This window comes from Aotus nancymaae, unplaced genomic scaffold (assembly GCF_030222135.1).
Source record: "Aotus nancymaae isolate 86718 unplaced genomic scaffold, 86718_ANA_hifiasm-v0.15.2.pri h1tg000032l_1, whole genome shotgun sequence".
Taxonomy (NCBI): domain Eukaryota; kingdom Metazoa; phylum Chordata; class Mammalia; order Primates; family Aotidae; genus Aotus; species Aotus nancymaae.
Window position 1 is genome coordinate 665,947 of NW_026988446.1, and position 10,157 is coordinate 676,103.

Below are 10,157 nucleotides of genomic sequence, written 5' to 3' on the forward strand. Positions count from 1 at the left end.
AGAGTATCATAAAATATGTCACACTTAATAGATTTCTTTCACATTAATTTCAATTGAACTTTTTATTTGGAATTTCATCTAAATAAAGTGTGATTCAGGCCTATAATCCCAGCAGTTTGTGGGGCCAAGGCGGTGGATCACCTGGGGTCAGGAGTTTGAGACCAGCTTGGCCAACATGGTGAAAACTGTCTCTACTGAAAATACAAAAATTAGCTGGGCCTGGTGGTACATGCCTGAAAACCCAGCTACTCAGGAGGCTGAAGCAGAAAAAAATCACTTGAACCCTGGAGGCGGAGTTTGCAGTGAGCCAAGATCATGCCATTGGACTCCAGACTGGGCAACAGAGTGAGACACTGCCTCAATAAAAGAAAGAAAGAAAAAGAAAAGAAAAGAAAGTAATATTTGCTATTGGGTGAGGAGGTTCGGAGTTGGGAAAATTCTTTCTCGGGACTAAGGAGACTCTGGATGTGTTTTAGGAGCTTCTGTGTTCATCTTAGCACATTTCTCTCACCTGTCAGGTAAAATATTTATATTTATAAAACATTATATTTGCTATAGCCTTGGTCTTCAAAACTATGAAGAGAATTTTGTAGCATTTAATGTTGTTGATGTTTACCAGAGGATTATGTTTTGTAATTAGAGGTGGGAGAAAATTTGATTAGAAAATCTTCCAGTACACTTAACAAACAGCTTAAGGATTCTGCTTAATTAAAATTAAATGAAGAGGATGATGAATATATCTTTTTAAATCTCACAGAATTTTAAAGTGTATTTAATGTTTGCAGAAATGGTAGGTAGTTGGGTGTGATTATTTCTCCTTTAATACCTCTTAACCACACAGTCTCAGCAAGTTGATTTGTGTAAAGAATGTAATTAAGCCTGACATACTGAGGCCTACTGTCAGAAAGGTACTGTAATTAACATAGAATTTTACTAACAACTCAATTTAGGAGGAGAACAAGAGTAGCATACAAGGTAGTCTTTTGCTTGGCTGTGGAAAATGGAAGGGAGGAATGGATTTGTTTTAGAAGTTTAGTGAAACTGGTGGCATCCTTCATAGCCAAGTAAGATTCGCAACATCAAAACACCAGTGTGTTTCTGTTTTGGAATATTTTTTTTGATATTTCCAATCATAAAGCATTTTTGACTGAATTATGACCAGTAGGTATTGTAATTGTTTATTTGTATGTGTATGTGTAAAATCTCTATTTGTCCAGTTTTCATAGCTACTTTTTGAACATGTAACATGTCATCAGATTAATCATTAAAAAAAATTTTACCATGTGCTTTTCTAAACTGTTCTTAGAAAAGATATCATCTTTAACATGTTTATACCAAAGATGCATTTCATATATTATGCAAGTAAAATTGCCTCTAATAAAACTGCTAGTCCAAAATGTGTGGAAATGATAAAAGTTTACGGTAAAAAATCATTTTTAAAAAATCTACCATGTGTTACCAAAAATATATTAGTGTACATTGAATCACATTCTTGACCTTTTAAAAAGTAACTTAATAAGGTTGTTTTATTTGCATGACATCGGTTTAGGCTTAGATAGGTAATTACCCTATTTTAAACTTTCTATTTTTTTTATGAATCACCTATTTATTTCTTTTTCCTGGTTATTCAGTCAGGTCTTTTTTTTTCTTTCATTCAATTGAGGCTTTATATTTAAGACAGTAAAAAATTAACTTTATTGCCCTAAGAATTTTCTGTGTGTTCTAGTTAAAATCTATATTTTTCTGCATGTAATTTTTTGAGAAGTAAACACTAATAAGTTTGAAAAATGATCATCGTATGATGACATGATAATTCCAACAATTCTGAAACTGTTGCTCATTTTCTTATTTTTATTTTAGGGCAATTTCCCTACCCTGTACAAGTGATTGATAATATATATTATATGAGATATATTACTGTATTTTATATAGCAATTTATTCTACTACATAAATTTTATTATAACTATTCTTTTTCTATCATACTCAATTATACCCAATATTTTATTCATTTACCTGTATACAATCTTATTGTCCTATTTCCTTCCTGTTAGATTTTGGTAAAAAATTTTCACTCTTAACAAGTTAGATGTCTTCTTTCTAGATTTTTTAAAAATAATTTTGTCAAGTCTGAAATATATAATCTTAAAATTTAGGTTGAATTTTTATTAATTGGTTTAGTAAGTATTACCCTCTGATGATATTTGTTTTATGAATTCAGTGACATTCCATATTTTATATTGTATACATATTTTATAATAAAGCCTTCTGGTATAATATTAGAATATAGTTTAAATATTATTAATTGTAATTAGTTATGTGACAATATTTTAGTCTAGTACAAAAGGAAAATAACTCAGTATTACTAGCTTCGTGTAATTATAACTTTTAAAATCAATTTATATACTTGCGGCAACTACTTGTATTATTTTTAGTTTTTCAAAAATAGCCAAGCTTTTCAGTCTAAATGTAATATGAGTTCCAGAGAGTATCACTGTACTATGCTCCTGGTCAAGGCCCCATAAATGCTGAGAGCATTTAATATTGTTTCAGATAATTTCACTAAATATTTTTAGAACATGGGACCTGTAGTTAATAAGGCATTATTTGCTATGGTAGTATATATAAGCTAGACTATTAGGAAGAAGGAAAAAAAAAAAAACCCCTGGTGGTGAAATAACCATTTTTTACATGCTACTTGAGTCAAAGAATAATAAATATTTTGTATTTCAATGATTCATTCTCAAGTTCTTCCTAATGTTTGGTTTACCTTTTACCCCAAGTTTATAAAATTGTGTGTGCATTCACAGAAAGAAATAAAATACTGATTAAATCATAAGGTCTGAAATAGCACTTCTATATAAAGGTTACTACATTTATTTAGTATTTATATTTATATATTCCTATGCATAACCAATGTAATCAAAGGAGAAATGAAGAATACTTAAAATTATATATTTGACTAATTCTATCATGTCACATATATATGAAAAATTGAGTCAGAGTGATTTTATAATTACAAAGGAGAAACAATTTGTTCAGACAAATCATCTAAGTACTCTATTTTATTTTCATTTTATATTTTATTCTGCAGTTCATAAGTATCCTTATTTTCATATAATCATTTGTAAAATGGGAATTTTTCTCTGGATACATCGTATGAATTGAATAGGAGAGAAATGTATTCATCTAAAGAGGAACCAGAAAATTCTACTGTATTTAATATTGCCACTTTGCTTTCTCTTAAAGGGCAGTCAATAGTATTACATGAACGTTTCAGATGTCATCTGCTTTGACATTTTGGTTTAAAACATGAAAACAGGAAAAAATCAAAGTTTTGGGACAGATTTTCTACTTGTTGGTCTTTTCCAGTATGGCCGGGTAAACCCTCTTGTCTTTGTCATCATTGCCACCCTCTTTGCAGTGGCTCTGACGGGAAATACCATGCTGCTCCACCTCATTCGACTGGACACCAGACTCCACACTCCGATGTACTTTCTGCTGAGTCAGCTCTCCGTCATCGACCTGATGTACATCTCCACCACGGTGCCCAAGATGGCAGTCAACTTCCTCTCAAAGAGCAAGACCATTACATTTTTGGGCTGTGAGATTCAAGCATATGTGTTCTTGGCCCTTGGTGGAACTGAAGCCCTTCTCCTTGGTTTTATGTCTTACGATCGCTATGTAGCTGTCTGTCATCCTTTACATTATCCTATACTTATGAGCAAGAAGATCTGCTGCCTCATGGTCGCATATGCATGGGCCAGTAGTTCTGTCAGCGCTTTCATGCATACGTTGTATGTGTTTCAACTTCCATTCTGTGGGTCTCGGCTCATTGACCACTTTTTCTGTGAAGTTCCAGCTCTGCTGTCATTGGTGTGTCAGGACACCTCCCAGTACGAGTATACAATCCTCCTGAGTGGATTTACTATTCTGCTGCTACCATTCTTGGCCATTCTAGCTTCCTATGCTCGAGTGCTTATTGTGGTGTTCCACATGAGCTCAGGAAAAGGACAGGCAAAATCCGTTTCCACTTGTTCCTCCCACCTGATTGAGGCAAGCCTGTTCTATGCAACTGCTCTCTTTACCTACACGAGGCGACACTCCTTGCGTTCCCCATCACAGGGCAAGGCAGTGGCAGTATTTTACGCCATTATCACACCTCTACTGAACCCATTCATTTATAGCCTGAGAAATAAGGAAGTCATGGGGGCAATGAGGAGACTGTTGGGATAATGGATATGCTGTCGAAAATATGACTGTAAACCCTATATCGATTGAGGATTAACGACATAAAAAGCTGTTCCTGAAAACTATCTGGAAAGATATAAATACGTGTTTTCTGTATAGAAGTCACAAAAACAATGTTTATCAAACTGCTTTAATTTCTAAAGAAATAGAATTCAACCTTCTCAACTCAGTGTTCTGCTGGCATGTTAATATTTTGACTTGCCTTCTTGAATGCTCTGAAATGTGAACCATAAAAGTAAAATCTACCTAAAGATGTACCATCCAGATAATCTGTATAACGACCAAGTCAGCTTGTTATGTATACATTGCACCACTGCACCCCAGCCTGTTGACTTCTATTGAGTCACGTCAATAGAAGTCAAAACCTCAGTGAGACGCCACTTTATACCTATTAAATAGTTATTATTAAAATAAATAAACAAAAACAGAAACAGAAAGTGTTGGGGAAGATGTACAGAAATTGGAACTTCTGTGCATTGCTTCTGCAGCCACTGTGGAAATCAAATGGGACATCCTTTAAAAAGTGAAAGAATTATCATGCGATCCAGCAATTCCACTTCTTGGCATATGCACAAAACAATTGAAAGCTTGAATTTAAACAGATATTTGAGTACCTATGTTTATAGCATCATTATTTACAATACCCAAAGGATAAAAAAATAACCTAAATATTCCTTATGGATGAAGGGAGAAACAACGTGTATATACATTCAATGGAACATTATATAGCCTTAAAAAGAATAAAATTCTGGTTCATGCTACAACATAGATAAACTTAGATGAAGTACTAGAATATTCAAGTGCATAGGGATAGATTACTGTTATGAGACTCATTTCCTGCCAAGTGTCACCATGGCAACCACACAACTTTGTCTCCTTTGGGTTTTCTAATAAAGTTCTTATTAATCTCTGAGAATTTCCCCCAATTCATCTAATAGAATGTCTGCAATTAGCTACAAGTTCCAAGGGAATAAAATAAAGTTTTAACTCTTGCTAATGAGAGGCTATTTAATAAGGCTCTGTGGTGTTCAACTTTGCCAAACTCATTAAAAGTTTTTATATCACAGTCCCAGAAGCCTGATTTAATGAGCCCTGCACAGCTTTCTTCCAATTAAGCCCCTTCTTTCCCGTGCTTGGAGCAGAGACACAGTTGGCTGTGATTAGTGGCTTGCTGTCTTTGTTAGTGATCAACCCCATATCCATTGTTGTAAAGGACAAAAGATAATTAAAGTTTTGTAGACTTTATCAATGCTTTAAGGGCAGTGGAAGTGCCCTTCAACTTCTGTGTACTAACTTTGTTAATCGAAGACTCGAGAATCTTTCTTAAACATTTTGGAATATATGTATATGATATGATAAGTCCAACAAGCCCAGTAGTGGTTGGGAGTGATTGTGTGGCAACCTCTGAAAGCTGGAAAGTTGTTGAGATGCTATTATTTCTAGTGTTTCTTTGCTTCTTAATATTTTGATGTACAAGCATTTAAGAATATTATAAATGCCAATCCATTAGATAATCTTTTAGACAACATTTTATTCATATCTATTATATTGTACAAAAGGGGTGAGAGGTACCAAACCTTTTTTTTCTGAGGTCCTTTTCATCTCCAATTATTGCTATAGTATATTACTAATAATAGTTTACTTTCAATGATAGGTAGGGATCAGAGTGCTAAGACATTGTAGATTAGTTTAAGTCATGAGGATGCTGTTCCAAAGACTCAGAAACTCAAGTTGCCACATTGATTCTTCATAGCCACTCCCTTAGATGCCTCCCTGAAGGAAATAAACACAGTGAGCAATGTATATATTTTTATTTTATTTATTTTTATTTTGTGTTATTTTTTATTGATACAAATATTTGTACACACTTATGGGATACATATGATATTCTGTTACATGCATAGAATGTATACTGATAAAGTCAGGATATTTGGGATGTCTGTCACCTTGAGTATTTACCATTTCCAGGGTTTGGGAATATTGCAAGTTCTCTCTTCTAGCTATTTTGAAATGTATAATGCATTGTTTTTAAGTACAATCACTGTACTCTTATTGAACATTAGAACTTATTCCTTCTGTTTAACTGTGCGCTTGTACCCACGAATCAACGTCTCTTCCCCTCCTCCTCCACATCCTCTTCCCAGTCTCTGGTGTCTGTCATTCTACTTTCTAGCTCCTGAGGTCAGTTTTTTAGTTCCCACATGTGAGTGAGAATATGCGATATTTGCAAAAGACCCTTTTAAAACGTCATTGTTTTTGTTTGTTTTTATCCAGTCCTCAATGTAGTTGCTTATGGAGTTTTTTTAAAACACTCTGTGTTTAAAGAAAAAACACAGGCATTTTTTTTTTTTTAAACATGCTGTGTTCCTTCTATGTACTTTCTGCCTAAATTTACAGGAAAGCTGAGCTTTTTATAGTTGTGGCCACAGAGGCTCACACACTAAGAAGAAGGCATCTCCATAAAAAACAAAACGTAACAAAATTTTTTTGTTTGTTTTGAAACTTGTATTTCAAACACGAAGTAACTCAGTTTATCATGTCACAATTCTATCTGTAGTCATACTAAAATAGGTATCTAAGTCTTCTGTCTTACAGAGGACTCTAAATATCCTTTAAGTGGTGGTTGAATTTTGATTATCTGAAAAGTACAGTTGAACCTGTCACCCAACATAAAATCTAAGAACTTAATAGCAATTTACAGACCACATGTGGCTGCCCTTACTGCATGTCTCAACTTCTACTGCCAACATTTCCACCATCCTAAACCCAATGTTCTGCAGCGTCTCATTCTCACATTCATTTAGCTTTATGTTATCCAAATGCAGATATTAAACATCTTTTGCTTCGATTGTTAAATGATTCATAAAATTTTGGAAAAGCTATTGGGCAGAAAGCAATCTTCCTGAGCTTACTTCATGGTATTATTACAATTCATTCTATCTTTTATTGCTCAAACGTATTGTAAAATATTCTATTTTGTGAATACAAGAACAATTATTTATTATATTATTTAGACACGGGAATTTTATATATCTGCCATAAAAACAAACAGTTTGAACCTTCCTTTTTGTGACTCGTGGTGTACCTGAAGAAGTTCCTTGGGTTCTATAGAGAGAAACAGAATAGTGGAACTATATTGAATATGAAAGTCCAGTGTAAACACAGCGGTGATTTATTTTCCAAAGCGACAATACCAGTTTTCATTCTAAGCAATGGTAAATTGTTTTGCCAATAAACACACTCAACAACATTCGATATTGTTTGAGTTTTCTATTTTTTCTGCTGGAATGGGGATAAAATACCATTCTTGACAATTATTTCAGAAGTTTGCTGGCCATATACGTCTCTTTTTTCTGTGATGTAAATGTTTATGCCTTTTTTCTTATTTTTCAGATTATATATATATGAAGCTGAATCAAAGAATATTATTATAGGTATATATTTATTTAGTATACTGTTTCATTTTAGTGTATAACCAGAACTTCCATCTATTTGAGGTATGTATCAATGAACAAAGTTTTAAATTTTTAATGTGGTCAAATTTCTCAACGATGTCTTTTTAGTTATTATTTCATATGACTTGCTTAAGAAATTGATGTCTACTCATGAATATTTGCCCCTAATTTATAACAAACATTTGTTTTGTTCTCAATGTGTTTTTAATCCATTTGAGGTTAACTGTTGTACATTGTTCAGTAGGAATTAAATTTAATATTTCTTCCTGTGAATAATATTTTCTCAAGAATTTTATTAAAATTAGGTAGATTTACTTTTGTTCAAAAGGTTGTATTATTTGTGGTAGATTAATTGTAATAACAAGTAGTCACAGCAATGTCTAATGTCTTACATTCAAATGTTTACTTCTTGTTTTTGTACCAATATTGGAAGTGTGGACATGTGCTGCTGCTTAGTGCTACTTCAGCGACCTAGGAAGACAGGGCCTCTGCCTGGGTTTCCTTGGGACATCGCCATCGAACAGCCACATGAAAAACAAAATGTGCAAGAAAGCACCACAGGGAGGGTATCTCTTTCTGCTTCCTTTCTTCCTCCCTTCCTCCCTGTGTCTCTATTTTTTTTCCTTTTGCTGAAATACCCATATTTCTTTGAAAAAAATTAAAAATTTTCAAATAGAACACCACATCAAAGAAAAAAAATTAAGGAAGTACCATGGATCCAACAAATCTTGTTTCATGTTTATCCACCCAACAAATCCACATACATTCAATGTTTGTGGATTTTTTTTTTGAGACAGAATCTCACTCTGTCCTCCAGTGCAGTGGTGCAGTCTCAGCTCACTGCTACCTCCGCCTCCTGGGTTCAAGCAAGTCTCCTGCCTCAGCCTCCTGAGTAATTGGGATTACAGGTGTGCACCGCCACGCTGGGCTAATTTTTGTATTTTTAGTAAAGACAGGTTTCACCATGTTGGTCAGGCTGGTCTCAAACTCCTGACCTTGCGATTCATCTGCCTCAGCCTCCCAAAGTGCTGGTATTACAGGTGTGAGCCACTGCACCTGGCCGCTTGTGGATTATTTTAAAGCAAAGTTTAGACATCTTATCACTTCTTTGTCATATGTAATCTTGAATTGAGTTTCTTCCTTTATATGTAACCACAATACCTTATCATACAAATACAATTAACAGTATTTCCACAATGTCATCTACCGTGGCATCTGTAAACACGTTTCTCAATAATCTCACGTCTTTTTTATAATTGACTTATTTGAATGGAGACACCCACATAAAAAAGCTCCCCATGTTGCAGTGGGTTGGTTTGCCAATTGAGGCTTTTATTTATACTTGAATTTCCAGCTGGCACTCTGAGCAGCAACCACAGCCCTTCAATCTCCATAGAGGGTCACTTTGTCGATGTGTACACAGACTAGAAGTGCCAGAGAATAAAAATCACCAGTGGAGAACCCCCAGATAACCCCTGGTGAAAGTCAAATTCTGTCTCCTCTCTCACTGGCAAGAATGATTCTCAGGAGTGTGTTTTATTTACTTTCTGAGAATGAGCCACAGGGTTAGGTTGCAGTTGCCCTCTGTTGTAGCTTACTTAATAAAACGCACTTTATTAACTTCCTTCCCTTCTCCGTATTAATTCCTTATAAATAAAGACTTTCCCAAAAAAATAAAAGCTGAGGGATTTCATGAACACTAGACCTGTCTTACACAGAATGCTAGAGAGTTCTTCAACATGAAAAAAAAGGTATTAATGAGCAGTAAGAAAACATCTGAAGGTCCAAAACTCTCTGGTAATAGTAAGTATTCAGAAAAACAGACTATTATAATACTGTAATTGTGGTATGTAAACTACTCATATTTTAAGTAGAAAGATGAAAAGATAAACCAATCAGAAGTGATAACTACAAGTTTTCAAGACATAGACAGTACAATAAGATAAATTGAAACAACAAAAAGTTAAGATATGAAGTTAAGGTGTAGAGCCTTTTTTTGCAAGTTTCCTTTCTGCTTGCTGCTTGTTTGATTATGAAATTAGGGTTAAGTTGGTCATGAGTTTTAAATAATGGGGGATAAGATATTACCTGCAAGACTCACAATAATTTGAAATGTAAAAACATACAACAGAAACACACAAAAAAAGCAAAAAAAAAAAAAAAAAATTAAAACATGCCACCAGAGAAAATCACCTAAAAGGAAAAGAAGATCACAAAACAACCAGGAAACAAATAATAAAATGGCAAGAGTAAGTCCTTAATTATCAAGAATAATATTAGATGTAAATGGACTAAACTCTCCAATCAAAAGACATAGTGGCTGAATGAACAACAACAACAAAAAACAAACAGAAAAACAAGAGTCATGATCTGTTGCCTACAAGAAACATACTTCACCTATAAAGATACACAGAAACAAAGTAAAAGGATGGAAAACATATTCTATGCTAATA

The 10,157-nt window shown here is 34.0% G+C and overlaps 1 protein-coding gene across 1 annotated transcript; it reads left to right on the forward strand.

Annotated features, from left to right (window-relative positions):
• The first annotated feature begins 3,310 nt into the window (after positions 1–3,310).
• LOC105731092 (olfactory receptor 2AK2) lies at positions 3,311–4,234 on the forward strand. The gene has a single exon (XM_012472667.2). The coding sequence runs from the start codon at positions 3,311–3,313 to the stop codon at positions 4,232–4,234; it is 924 nt and encodes a 307-aa protein (XP_012328090.2).
• The last annotated feature ends 5,923 nt before the right edge of the window (positions 4,235–10,157 follow it).